General features: G+C 42.7%; 1 protein-coding gene across 4 annotated transcripts in view; it reads left to right on the forward strand.

Moving 5' to 3' along the window:
* The window catches only part of ZNRF2 (zinc and ring finger 2), a 126,824-nt gene that overhangs the window by 81,122 nt on the left and 30,561 nt on the right, over window positions 1-15,141 (forward strand). For 2 of the 4 annotated variants that reach the window (XM_048838720.2, XM_048838721.2), the window contains exon 5: window positions 346-1,787. Coding sequence is in view for 1 of the 4 variants with exons in the window: in XM_075125710.1 (XP_074981811.1) it covers window positions 6,927-7,106; window positions 13,080-13,706 (807 nt within the window). In the remaining 3 variants the exon portion in view is untranslated. Of the gene's footprint in view, window positions 1-345; window positions 1,788-6,926; window positions 7,107-13,079; window positions 13,981-15,141 lie in introns of those variants that run through there. The other 2 variants (XM_075125710.1, XR_012667184.1) reach the window with 2 other exon arrangements.

Raw genomic sequence — 15,141 nt, forward strand, 5'->3', positions numbered from 1 at the left:
GGACAACTGTTTTCCCCTTAGCACAAGACTAGGACTAATTTTTTACTTGGATATGTACGGTACATAGAGCATCACGTATTGTCCCTGGTGTATTGAACTACAGGAGAAGCACAAGATGCTGTTTGCAATTATGTTTATCTTTGAAAATACTTAAGGATGTTTCAGGATGCTAAATCAAATGTGTTTAGATTGTAGAAGATAGGAGTATACACTAGAAAATATGAAGTAGGGAAAAGTAGATTTTTCCTTGGATTTCTTTGTTTTAGCAAGTAATGCCTTACTGTGTAAAATTTACTGAACTAGCTGGGAAAGTAATGTTTGTTATTTTTATTGGTTTTCTCACAGATTCTTACATGGATCAGAAAATGCAGAGGATTTGAGATTCTGTCTTTGAACACAAATTTGAGAACATACTTGGCTTCCGACTTGTGTTCCTGTGTATCTGGAAAAGGCAACCATAGACAATCGTGTGGAACAAAAACTGCAGAGTCCAATTGCTTGCCAGTAGAGTCAGCATACCAAACACGCATATAAAGGACACGCAGGATTTTGAAAATGCTGCACATCCTGTAACAATCTTCTCGCCACAGATATTATTGATGATTTGTACTTGAAAGGCCAAAGTGACTAATTTCAGTCTAACTTTTAAGTTCTCTGCTGAAGCAGATTATGGTTGTCTCTCTTCTTACCCAAATGGAAACTGATGCATTCTAAATCAACATTATCTGAAACGTTTTCATGAGGATCACCATATTTTTGAGTGGAAGTGTTTTAATCTTCTCTTAGGCTGAAGAAGAGTAAATGGCAAGCAGTCTAGCAGTGTGACCTTATTCACTGAATTCACACCCAGTCCTCGGTACATTCTTCACCTTCAAGAACAGGAAATGAAAACTACTTCCACGTAGGAAAACTGTATTTCAAAGTTTTTTTTTAACTAAACCTTTGTCAGAATGCTGTCCAAAGAGTAAAACCAAGGCAGGTGACTAATTTATATTGATTGAGCTATAGAATTGTTGAAATCTGTATGCTGTATTGCTATTTAAGTGTACTAAAATTTCTCTGTTTTACAGCTTGTGGTTAAAAAATGCAGCAAAGCATAATCTTGCAGCTATGCAATTTTTTTTAATGGGAGAATTTACCAATTTTAAGTGCTGCCAGTTAAGGTAATTTGTTTAACGGGTATTTTTTTTAAATGTTTCAGGTAATTATTTTATTGTACTACTTTCATCTCCAGGCTGCCTCTTTAGGTTTAGGGGAATAACTGCGAAAATGGGCACGGTGAAGTTTCCTAGTCATTAGAGTAATATTACATGGGGGAGGGATTTGCATTAACTTTTGAAACACTTTTATACGTAATTTTTTTAATTGAAATTTTCTTGATAGCAGAGCCATAGTAATTTGCACCTAACATCACTTATCTGTTTATGTGGACATTAGCATTGGCAGTATTTTTAACATGCACCTGCATTTGTTTAATTTATTACTATATTGCTATATTTGTCTTACCAGAGCTTATCAAACATGGGATATCCATAGGGGGAAACAGCAAACAAAATGTGGATAAATATTAGTTCCTATAAAACATCATAATTAAAAAACAAAACAAAATGGAACAGATATCATGGCTGAGAAGGAAAACATTACTTTATTTCAAGGACAGATATGTAGCAGCTTCTGAATTTTCACATTATAGGGACAGATTATGAATAGTTATTAGTGACTGCAATTTTTAGTTAAGTTTCAACAGCAAAAATAAATTACACAACACCTTTTTCTTAAGTGTCTAAGTATTGTTTTGTGTGTTCAATTTGGCTTGCATTGTATTCTTAAGTCTATATTTTTCTCCTCTGTTGCTGCTGTTTCATATTAAAAAGGGCAAGTAAAGGAGCAACTGCTGCAACCCAGAAGAATTAGTGCACTGCACACTATAAGAATCCCCCATTTTGCTTGTCAAATGTCTTTAGTCTAGAAAACCTTTTCCCTTAAACTTTATGCTGTGAAATGCCTTTTGCTATGCTGCAAATCTGACGCAATCAAAACTGGTTAATGCTGACAACTGACAGTACAGTTTCCATGGGCCTTTTTTCCTTGCATAATCATTCTCAATTGAATCTATAGTTATAGGTCCCAATCATACTGTCTTTGACTTCAGTGGGAGCAGGATCAGACTCTGGCATGTTTTAAACTGTGAAGTCACATCAAACAAGCTCTCCTGACAAATGTATGACAGTAGTTTCCAGTATAGGTTCTGTTGTTGCAGGGAATTGTTTTGCTTCCTTGTATTAAGGAGAAAAAGTTACAGCAGCTGTAATATTTTACTAGGGACCTTGTTACCTAGAGGCTTACTTTCCTGGTATTTTGAATCACATCTTCTGAAAGTAAGTTTTTTTGCATTTATATTGACTTAACATTTGTTGTTGGCTTCGTGCCATACAATGTCAGTGCACAATACACTTTAGTGCTCATCATCCTCCATCCACAACAAACTATGGGCTCAACTGCTGGAGCAGAAATTCCTCTGTAATTTACAATGAAAGTTTGGCGTGTTTTGGTGTCCTGTGCTTCAAGGTTGTAGGTAGTCTTTGGTTTAGGGATTAAGTCGATCAGTATTTAAACATGAATCTGTTTACCATTTACGCGTGATTTCAGTAGTTCACTCTTTCAATTCATCTGCTGCTTTTTCAAAACCTGAATCTTTTAGATTTAAATGAATAAGTAAACGGTTGAAAGGACAAACTTCCCAGCATTTATATCACTGTCAGAAGTTTAAGGCCAACGTCCATGCTGTAGTTGAAACATGCCAGCAGCTGTCACTTTTATATATGGTGGTTGCTTGCAGGTTTGCCCCCCGGCCATAGGAGAGAGTGGATTTTTTTGGTCTGTTTGAGGTTGTTAGGATGGCTTCAGTCCTGGGGCCTAATCCTATATTCCTGGTTCATCCAAAACACCTTCTGAAGTCAATGGAAGTTTTGGTTGAGCCAAGGAAAGAAGGGTTAGATCCTTAATGTGGACAAAGCTTGGAACAATATGGAAAGATTAAACAAAAGCTTGTATTCAGAACTCCTTGTGGAAGTTCATATATGTAAGCTTTCATCTCAAACTATTTTGTCAATATTATGAAAAAAATTTGTGTACACATAACTACATAATTAAACCTACCCTCATTTTAAAAATATCCCCTCTCCAAGGTCTTGGACCACTGTGCTTCAATCGGGGAAAAAGTGTTCACTCTTTGAGTAGAGGAAGACCACACTTCCACACATTAGAAGCCAATAGGTTATGATAAAATTTAGGTGTGCCACATTTTCTGCTTGTAAATATATAGATTACCAATTTATATTGCTTCAGTTTTTCTTTCATCTGACCTATATCTTGCCCAAGTATGTAAGAGTGAACTAATTCCCATACTCAGGTTTGCCATATACATACTGCTTACCGGAAAGAGAAGAAAAGACATGAAATGTGAAGTTTTTCAAAACCTCATTATATAACAAATGTCTCAAGTAAAAGCTTTGTTTAAAGGTGATAGGGAGTGGTTATGATTTGGGTTTTATATGATCATCCCATATGGTATCAGAGAGCCATGCTGCTAACAGTTACAGGACTGTGATTATCCTGTCTTTTGTATCTTTAATGCATCTTATCACTTACGTTTTAAAAAGTGAGCTAGTTTTCCCTGTGCATGTACTCTAGACATTGATTTGAGTGGAATGTAAAAGGAAAGATGGTGAGCCTACTTCAGATTTGCAGTATTTTATTTTGGGGAAAAATGAATTTAAATAGATTATAAATTAGAGCGTCTCCCAATTCTAGTGTGCAAGGGGAAGTGTACTGCAGTATTTCTAAATGGGGCATTTGAAGGTAACCCACAATGGTGAGAGTGAATTCTTTGTGATCTTTTTTGCTTCTTTATGATGTAAAGGGGGCTTTATGATTTAAAAAAACAAACTCCCCTGAAAGATTACTGGTATCTTGGATTGAGTTCCATTTTTGCTATAGGACTTGAGAGCTAGTAAGATTATGACCTCACAAAAGACTAAAACCTAAGCAATTGTGGGGAAAAAGAATTCTGCGTCCAAACTTTTGAAACTTCATTTTGGTTATAATATCTAACTCCTCCTGACAAAAACTTGGGAGAAAAGCTTTCTTGCTGGAAGATTGAGCATGACTACTCTTTTATTTGAGGGCTTAAGACGTTCCCTCTTCAATCTTCCAGAGGAAAAAGTTAAAACATAATATCCTTGATATCTCTAAGGAAACAGGGACAAACAATATTTTTTAAAATGCAGTTGCTTTTAGTTCCTTTCCAAGTCTCTGTGAATCTGAGCTGCTTTATCACATGGAATCGAATGATTCCACTTAGATTCAGTGTAGCTGTTCGTATTTGCTAATTCTGTGGTAGAGAGGGAGGTTTCTGACCAAATACAGAAATGCTGACATGAAGATTCCCAATTTATCCATGCCAATGGGTAATCTCAGCTCTGATTTGACCAGGGCAAAATTTTGCTGTTCATGCTTCGGTCCCTCAAACTTTATGCATAAGCTTCAAAACTTTCTTCTTTTCTTCCTCCTCCTACCCCAACATGCTATATGATTTTTAGGAATTTATTCTACCCCTCTTCTTTGGACAAAGCTCCCATTGATGTCAGTTAGAAATATATTACATCATCTCATTGGAAGAGGAACGGTTGTCAGAACTCTTGTTTCAACCACTTCTAAGGTGCTTTTGTCAGTAGGTGCAGCTTGCATCGGTTAAGTTTTTGCCATCTGAAATGGCCTGAGTTAGGAGATTCTGAACAAAACAGTGGCCACGCTTTCTTTATGAGGTATGAAATTCCTCAAGAACTGAGGAATTCTTTAAGAACTGGCACTGTGCTCTATTGCACATGTTGAATAGAGAAGTGCATTGCTCACTTCTAAAATTAGCTTTGTCATGACAGACATTCAAGATGTTTTCCCTGTTGGAATGGAGGACCCTGACTGTGCTTTAGGTGTGCATTTGTCTGGTTTTTGGTTGTGCTTCTGAAATTGAAACTGAGGTTTTGAAATCCTTGTTCCAGAAATTTCTCAGGCCACTGTATAGTGTTCTAAAGACTACAGGCTAACTTACTTTCCTAAAGGGTATGTTGGACTCACCGACTGAATAAATTGTAAACTGACTTAATGAGAGGCATTACTAATTAATGGAAGATTTTCTCCAATAAATAACTATAGCATATTTGCATTTTCAGGAGATTGGACTTGATTGGCTTGTATGCCTTTGCTGGCTCTGGCATCGATGATCCTTTCCCTAACGAGTTGCCAATGTACAGTAGCTACCGTGCCTACTGCCTATCTGTTTGCTACTTGCTCATCTCCTTGTGTCAGCTCCTAATTCACATGTTTGTATGAGACTTTTGCCCTGGTGTCTGCTTTGACAAAGGTTTTCAATGATAAGATTGAGTAGACTCTGGCAGAGTTTCAAATGTCAGTAAATCTGTCCGCCCGCCAGTAAATAGTTCTTGTTTCCTCAGAAGCTCTCCTTTTTTCTTTTTTTTAAACCCTTATTTTGTTATATGGGAAAGTATTTGAATGGTAAATATAGGTGGTCACAAGCTCCCAAGGGTTATGATAATTAATGGGAACATCCAGGTGTATGGCCGTGTATATAAGGGGTTCTGTTAAAATACATGTCAAAATAAAGCTGAAGTGTTGATAGTTGTATAGCAGATAACACTCATCTCGCTGACTTTGCCAAACTGTTGCACTTGAGGAGCTGGGGGCAGCTCAGTTATTGATGGGATGTTTTAATGAATGTCTTAATTTAAAAACTTCAACCTATTTTAACAAGTGGTGATTCAGCCTGGAACCTTTCCACTTGCCTGAGAAACTCTCATACTCTCTTCTTACCATTAAGTAGCAATCTGATGGTAGAAGATGAAGTGTAGCCACCGGTTCACATACCTGATTCCCACAAAATTAAGTGTCCACAAAGTGCTAGATGGAACTCTGTAATAGTTTATGAATGCTACAATTATTTGTAATGGTAATGGACAAGAAGTCTTCCTTCATTACCCTGAGCATAAGTAAGAATGTAATTTGCAATGGAAAACCTGTTTGTAAATTTTGTAATTGAGCAGTATGATTGGAAGATGACTTGTGTTGAGGTACATTTTTTGATGGTCTGTCAATATGTAATCATGAATTAAATATTTTTTTATTGATTTAGGTTAAATGTTTAACATTCCATTTATGTAAAATATGTACAAATATATGTAATAAATCTTTTGAAGCCACAGTTTCTGTCACGATTCCAGGTGACTTTAATATTGATAGAATAATGCTGTAGATGGGGCAGAGTTGTTGTCTCCATGTTCTATTAAATACTATGGAACCCCCATAAATACAGGAGAAGCAGTCATCGTTGAGGCGGCTATAGCCTTACAGGTAGGAATTCAGACGTATCGTGCAAGCTTCTGGCTCCTGATGTGGCCCCTTTGGATCCTGCACTACAAAGAGGATGTAAAGCCAGCATAACTTGCCAGCTGAAGGTTCCCCTGGCCGCATAGAACTGAGGTAGCTGACGCTATGCCGCTTCTAGTGTCGTGTGTGGGGCTGGAGGAAGAACATGACTGGAGTGTTGTATTCTCTGGTAATCCCTGGATGGCGTAACTGCTCTTTGGGATTAGTACAAATTGGAGAAGCCCTAAGACCCACTGTCCAGCCTCAGAATAATGGAGGTGAGAGGAGGATGGGGGTGGTAAAAGTGGCGAAAGCCTCCTTTATGTATCTCTTGTCTCAGCTAGACCAGAGGGTGAAGCATGATGTGTTAGTACATGGTCATTTAATGCAAACTCTTGTGCTACAACTCATCTGTTTCCCTTAACATTTAATGCTTCATTGATATATCCACAGTTCAGTTGTGAGTGGTTTCCTTATTCCCCCAGATGATCGTCAGTGCTCCACATCTACCTCTGACCAGCAGGCAGAATGCTAATGGGAAAGCTTCCCTGGAGACACGTTTGCTGCTAAAGAAGCTGATCTCCAGACAGTGCTGCAGAAGAAGCAGATGCTGGCAAAACAGCATACAAATGAGTTCTCTGGTGAGGGTAGAGCAATTTGTACAGGTAAGTGGCTTCTGCAAATTTAATCCCTTGTTAGAAGAGGGCAGATAAAAGAGCAGGCGACTTATCTGGGCTGTGCTCTGTGAGGTAGTGATGGAAAGACTAACAATGCCATTAGGGCTATCATACCAGCACTTCCCGTCTGCAGTAACGTTGACCACATGCTGGCTATACGGACGGAGGCGCTGTTGCATGTGCACCATTGGGAACATTTAGGTGCATGGTCATGTGGTGGGGTGATACGAGCATGCTAGGGAGATCAAAAAGTGATTGGCACACCAAATTTCACTAGCATAGACAGTGGCTTATGGCCAACTCCTCATACTCCGCGCAAAATCATAATAAAGGGGCCTTTTGCAGGGGAACTATAGCAGGTTTGAGGAGGGAACAAAATCCTTTTTTTCCCCCATTCACTCCCAAACTGCCAGCAGGACATGAGACTCCCATGCTGTTCTCCTGGTGATCAGTTTTGGCCATTTCTATGTAGACATTTCTCTACAGCCTATATCCTGATCCACTCCCAAACCAGCACCCAGGCTGTTGCAAACAGCTGTTGTGGTGCTCAAGGATACAGAATTGATTGTACCATTCATGCGGTGAAAGAACATGGGATCTACTGAGTTCGGGGCCTTCCATGATGACACTGCTGCTGGAAAGATTTCTCTTTTGAATCTGTCAACTCATTGCAGTGTATGGAAGAAACTTGGAACAAAACATCCACAGTAACTGCAGCATACAGTTTCCCAAATTGGAGAAAAGTGAGCCTAAAGAGTGGGCAGCTGCAGTTAAAAGCCCCTTTCTGGAAAGAGTTTCTCAAGCCCTCTGTTGCCTTGTTGTTTAATTCCCTTCAGCATGGCCAAGAGAGGTTCTAAAAGGTTTGGGTGAGGAAACCAATTTGTCTAGGGGCAGTAACACTTTCTGGCAAATGCCAGTTTTGTGGCTTTGTTCCGGGTGGTGCTTTGTTGTGGTACAGGTGGGACTCCTGAATAGCTCCATGGGAGCCAATAGTTATTCCAAACTTAGACCAGTTTGAGTGAGAGCAGAATTTGTTCCTTCCCTCCTCCCACTCCTGGCCTACGTTGCCTCCTGGCCAGGGAGGTAGTGTGGTCTGATGTGTGGAGTACTGGACTGGAAGCCCAGGGACCTGGGTTCTATTCCGGGTTCTGCCACTGACCCCTTGCATGACCTTGAGCAAGTCACTTTGCCTCTCTGTGCCTCAGTTTCCCCTTTGCTCCCTGTTCCCATCTTTCCTTTTTAGCTTGTAAGCTCTTCAAGGCAGGAACTGTCTCTTGCTGTGTTTGTGTTTGTGCCTGTGCCTTGAAGCACAAGGCTCCAATTCCAGTGTGGGCCTCTAGGCACTATTATAATAATAATAATAGCCCCAGGCTGAGGTTTGCACAATATATACAGTGTCCAGGTTTCTCCTATTATATACTCAAATCAGAGTTAATTTGCCAGCTACTTGCAAACAAGTTCACTGAAACTGGAAAATGGTTAAAAATGGCAGCATGGGGCTATATAAAGCTCTTTGCTATTAAGAAAAACTGACCTATAAAACTCTCAGGTTCTTTCTGGGCTTTAGCCCAAGTTTCTCAAAAGCCATCCACCACCATACTATGACAGGTTTCAGAGTGGTGGCTGTGTTAGTCTGTATCAGCAAAAAGCACGAGGAGTACTTGTGGCACCTTAAAGACTAACAAATTTATTTGAGCATAAGCTTTTGTGGGCTAAAACCCACTTCATTGGATGCATGCAGTGGAAAAAGGACTCATGCCATGGTGAGTGTCCTTTCCCCCCTTTCTGTGGAGACCTTCTGGGGCAACCAATGTAAAGAAATAGAAGCCCAGCCAGTCAGTGAAATATGACCATTTATGACCGCTAAGATTATTTCTGGGGGAGTCCATAGAGTTTAATGCATGAATTATTCACACTCATGTCTTCACCAACAGAGAGTTGGCTATAATTACAATGAAATGTGCCCAAATTTTCTGCTACTGTGATTTTTTTCCTGATTGGCTTTTGCTAAGCCTTAGTTCCCTCGTTGTCCTTAGTGCTTGTGCTCTTCTCTCCCCACCCCGCCCCCTCCATTCTGGACACATGAAAAGAGGGCCTTATTGTGGAAGCAGTTGATAATTAGTCAGGATAACCATGTCTGCTTAGCAACAGGAATTCTGCTGGAAATTATTCCAGTCCAGCAGGTACAGAAGTTCATGTGTTGCATTTAAATTGGTGGCATCTGTTGGTTTCATACTCTGCCTGACTACGGATCACTAGAACACATCAGCTCTGCCTTCAATTAGTAGAGCTGTGCTTCATTGGGCTTGGCACTTAATCTACCGTAGATGCCTGTACCAGAATGTTAATCAGGTGCTCGAGGGATTACAGTGCATGAAGGGGCTTTTTTGTGGGGCTATTGGCATGAAATGTTAGTGCTGCATGGTCTACAGCTGGTCCCAAAGTTCAGGTGCGGTAAAACTTGTCTGCCTTGATGTGAGGCTTGAGCTACGTTTTGGCCTATGTGTTTGCCATACATGTGTGTTATGGATGAGAGAGGGAGAACCTAATAAGAGCTAAAATTACTTACCAGCTGGAAGGGAAGGAGTAGCCTGCAGCAGTCCATGTCAAATGGCCACCTTAGGGAGGCAACTGCATTCCTCTCCTAGATTTAAAGGACCAGAAGAGAGCTGGAAAAGGCTCTTTAAAGGACAGGTTTCAGAATAGCAGCCGTGTTAGTCTGTATTCGCAAAAAGAAAAGGAGTACACCACCTCCCCCCCCCCCCGCTCTCCTGCTGGTAATAGCTCATCTTAAGTGATCACTCTCCTTACAGTGTGTATGATAACACCCATTTTTTCATGTTCTGTGTGTATATAAATCTCCTCACTGTATTTTCCACTGAATGCATCCGATGAAGTGAGCTGTAGCTCACGAAAGCTTATGCTCAAATAACTTGGTTAGTCTCTAAGGTGCCACTAGTACTCCTTTTCTCTTTAAAGGAGTTCAGTGGTGACCAGGCAGGCCCAGAGAAGGAAGAGGAAGGATTATCTAGTGGAAGGCTCTGACTCGGGAGACCCTGTTCTGTGTATCTGTGTCTCAGTTCCCTTTTTCTGTAACCTTGGACAAATCACTGAGCCTCTCTGGTCTCTGCTTTCCATCTGTAAAATGGTGGTCATAGCACTCCCCTTGCTCCCAGGTTATTGTGAGGATGTATAGATTAAAGATTGTGAGGTGCTCAGGCAGTATGGTTATGGGAGCCATTATAAATAGTTAAGATGGATAAATAGTTCCAGTAGAAAGGGCTGAATTCCCAACTCTCTGATGGCCAAGGATCTGTAGAGAAAGCTCTGAGAGATTTTTCAGATATGGCTAATCGCTAATGTCTTCCTATCCCCTGTGACGTTTTCTGTAGTAAACATCCAGGTGATTTTTGAATGCCAGCTAGTTTTTGTACTTAAAATGTACCATAGGCATTTCTGCTGGGGTGAAGAGAAAGCAGGACTGGTCCCCAAACAGCAGATTGTGGGGCGGTGTCTCCCTTCTGTCCTTGCAGACTCACTGGAGATAAACTTGTCTAAGGAGGGGCTTGAGAGATGTGTGAAGGAAGATCCCATAGTGGAAGCTGTAATTGGGGTCCCAGGCAGCAGCCAGGGCAAGGACAGCCATTGACTAACCCGAACTCAGCCACATCTGCCACGGGCTTCTGCCAAAAAGTGTCCTTCACGAGCCCTGAGTACTGCGAGGGGGTGTTTGTATTAGGGAAGTGGAGCAATGATAAAGGATTCTGTTACAAATGACTTGTTCCATGTCATCACTGTGATGTTTGCAAAAACAAAAATGGAAAAAGGGACGAGATTTCTGCCCCTCTCCCAGCTCACGCTCTCCCTGCACTAGCTGCCCAGGCTGTGCCATAGCCTGTACTGATAAATCAAGTTTGTCCTTTCAAAAATAGGATTGCAGAGAGCAGCAAGGCAAAGATTGGTGCCTGTCCTAGCTATGGCTTCTGCTCCTTCAGCACAGGCTGTAATACTGTTTTCAGTGCAGTGCCTCTTCCTTTAGCCTGGGTGTCCTACATGCCCTCAGCTTTGGGAAGTAATACATGTGGCAAGTTCTGATTTGGAGAGTGGTAGTTGTAGGGACAAGGAAGAATGCAGGTTAAATCAGTGTCCTCCTGAGGGACATTGGGACTGTCCCCTTGTCCCTTAAATAATTAAACCAAGCAAGAGACGGGCACAGATTTCTCTGTGGGTGCTCCCCATTCCACTGTAAGCACGGCAGAAATCATTGCTACCCATAGAGTTGCCTCTAGGATTTAGGAAGCTCTAGTCAAATGGACCAAGTATCTCACTGCTTTTGAAGGCCTATTCTCTTGGCTGTTCCAGATGAAATCTGCATCTCCAGATAAGCCTTGTGACAGCCCTGGAGAAATATGTTTCATTTTCAGGCTGTGCTTATTGGATTTCCTTAATATGATAGTGTTTCAAGAGGCACACACTGACCCTGCTGCTGTTGCTCTGACATCTGCTCTGCTCCTCACAAGAGGGATGAGGGAAAGTCAGGAGAACTCAACAAAGTCATAGGACATGCTTGACATTTACTGTCAAAGCAGAATTACAGCAGCTATGCATCTGGCTTCATGCAATGTTGTAAAGTGTCGCTATTGGTATGGGCATTTATCTTGCTCCAGAGCTGGGCGAGTCTGTAGCAAAATGATTTGTGATGTTGTTCGCTGAGGCTTTTCCATTCCATTCACATACACTATCTCACTACTAGCCAAATGTGAAATAGCAAGAAGCCTTTCAAACACCATCCTTTCCTTCTCGAAATAGAGTTCTCCAGCCGTCATGTAATAAAGCCTCCATTTTTGGAGTGGGATGAGATCGGGGTGCAGGGGAGGGGCTGTTAGCAGAGCGGGCTTGCCATAAATAAGTAATTGTATAAAACCCATAGTAATTGTATAAAACCCTCTAAAGGCAGCAAGATAAATGAGATTTGACTGGATTCAGTCTCTTGCTGCCACTGATTTCAGTGGGAATGGCAGGCACTCAGTGCCTCAGGCTTTGGCCCATTATTTAAGTGATGTTTGGTGTCAGGCTTCTGTGTAGCTTTCCTTCCCCCGTTACAGATCTGTCCGTTTGAATGTGTCCAAAATTCACAAATCACTTCCCTGAGCATTGTCAGTGTTGTTCCTGTTCAGATGTCACATTTTCACAAAGAATGAGGCAGAGAGAAACCTAACCAGCCTCCCAAAAGAGCCTATGCTAAATTGCTCCACCTCTGACTTCCCCCCACTTAAGTTGGCAGCCAGCAAACCCACACCTGTGTTTGAAAACCAAGGACTTGCTCTGACTCACCCTGGCAGAGAGAAAACACAGCATGTCAAAGAGAGATGGGGCGCACTCTTGGGCTTTATTTAAGCAGAGATGGTCTCAGCCATATTACCCAGGGTTGTGTTTATAATGGACTAAGCAGTGCACGCCTACTGCCCTAAGCAGCGCATGCCTACTGCCCTCTAGTGATCTGACAGTGTCCCCGTATCCCATGTCAGCAGGCTCAACTTGAATTTTTGTTCTGTATTCGAAAGATAACTGACATAGCTGGGGAATAGAGACCATAGCCGTGAAAGGACCAGGGACTGGTATCCCAGCCCTGGTCTACACTAGGACTTTAGGTCGAATTTAGCAGCATTAAATCGATGTAAACCTGCACCCGTCCACACAATGAAGCCCTTTATTTCGACTTAAAGGGCTCTTAAAATAGATTTCCTTACTCCACCCCTGACAAGTGGATTAGCGCTTAAATCGACGTTGCCGGCTCGAATTTGGGGTACTGTGGACACAATTCGATGGTATTGGCCTCCGGGAGCTGTCCCAGAGTGCTCCATTATGACCGCTCTGGACAGCACTCTCAACTCAGATGCACTGGCCAGGTAGACAGGAAAAGAACCGCGAACTTTTGAATCTCATTTCCTGTTTGGCCAGCGTGGCAAGCTGCAGGTGACCATGCAGAGCTCATCAGCACAGGTGACCATGATGGAGTCCCAGAATCGCAAAAGAGCTCCAGCATGGACCGAACGGGAGGTACAGGATCTGATCGCTGTTTGGGGAGAGGAATCCGTGCTATCAGAACTCCGTTCCAGTTTTCGAAATGCCAAAACCTTTGTGAAAATCATCCAGGGCATGAAGGACAGAGGCCATAACAGGGACCCGAAGCAGTGCCGCGTGAAACTGAAGGAGCTGAGGCAAGCCTACCAGAAAACCAAAGAGGCGAACAGCCGCTCTGGGTCAGAGCCCCAAACATGCCGCTTCTATGATGAGCTGCATGCCATTTTAGGGGGTTCAGCCACCACTACCCCAGCCGTGTTGTTTGACTCCTTCAATGGAGATGGAGGCAATACGGAAGCAGGTTTTGGGGACGAAGAAGATGATGATGATGATGAGGAGGAGGTTGTAGATAGCTCACAGCAAGCAAGCGGAGAAACCGGTTTTCCCGACAGCCAGGAACTGTTTCTCACCCTAGACCTGGAGCCAGTACCCCCCGAACCCACCCAAGGCTGCCTCCTGGACCCAGCAGGCGGAGAAGGGACCTCTGGTGAGTGTACCTTTTAAAATACTATACATGGTTTAAAAGCAAGCATGTGAAAGGATTACTTTGCCCTGGCATTTGCGGTTCTCCTAGATGTAGTCCTAAAGCCTTTGCAAAAGGTTTCTGGGGAGGGCAGCCTTATTGCGTCCTTCATGGTAGGACACTTTACCACTCCAGGCCAGTAACACGTACTCGGGAATCATTGTAGAACAAAGCATTGCAGTGTATGTTTGCTGGCATTCAAACAACATCCGTTCTTTATCTCTCTGTGTTATCCTCAGGAGAGTGAGATATAATTCATGGTCACCTGGTTGAAATAGAGTGCTTTTCTTCAGGGGACACTCAGAGGAGCCCATTCCTGCTGGGCTGTTTGCCTGTGGCTAAACAGAAATGTTCCCCGCTGTTAGCCACAGGGAGGGGGGAAGGTTGAGGGGGTAGTCACGCGGTGGGAGGAGGCAAAATGTGACCTTGTAACGAAAGCACATGTGCTATGTATGTAATGTTAACAGCAAGGTTTACCCTGAAAGAGTGTAGCCACTGTTTTATAAAATGTGTCTTTTTAAATACCGCTGTCCCTTTTTTTTTTCTCCACCAGCTGCATGTGTTTCAATGATCACAGGATCTTCTCCTTCCCAGAGGCTAGTGAAGCTTAGAAAGAAAAAAAAACGCACTCGCGATGAAATGTTCTCCGAGCTCATGCTGTCCTCCCACACTGACAGAGCACAGACGAATGCGTGGAGGCAAATAATGTCAGAGTGCAGGAAAGCACAAAATGACCGGGAGGAGAGGTGGCGGGCTGAAGAGAGTAAGTGGCGGGCTGAAGACAGGGCTGAAGCTCAAATGTGGCGGCAGCGTGATGAGAGGAGGCAGGATTCAATGCTGAGGCTGCTGCAGGACCAAACCAGTATGCTCCAGTGTATGGTTGAGCTGCAGCAAAGGCAGCTGGAGCACAGACTGCCACTGCTGTCCCTCTGTAACCAACCGCCCTCCTTCCCAAGTTCCATAGCCTCCACACCCAGATGCCCAAGAACGCGGTGGGGGGTCCTCCGGCCAACCAGCCACTCCACCACAGAGGATTGCCCAAAAAAAAGAAGGCTGTCATTCAATAAATTTTAAAGTTGTAAACTTTTAAAATGCTGTGCTTAAAGTGCTGTGTGGCATTTTCCTTCCCTCCTCCACCACCCCTCCTGGGCTACCTTGGTACTCATCCCCCTATTTGTGTGATGAATGAATAAAGAATAAAGAATGCATGAATGTGAAGCAACAATGACTTTATTGCCTCTGCAAGCGGTGATTGAAGGGAGGAGGGGCGGGTGGTTAGCTTACAGGGAAGTAGAGTGAACCAAGGGGCGGGGGGTTTCATCAAGGAGAAACAAACAGAACTTTCACACCGTAGCCTGGCCAGTCATGAAACTGGTTTTCAAAGCTTCTCTGATGCGTACCGCGCCCTCCTGTGCT

Source organism: Caretta caretta, chromosome 2 (genome assembly GCF_965140235.1).
Source record: "Caretta caretta isolate rCarCar2 chromosome 2, rCarCar1.hap1, whole genome shotgun sequence".
NCBI lineage: Eukaryota > Metazoa > Chordata > Testudines > Cheloniidae > Caretta > Caretta caretta.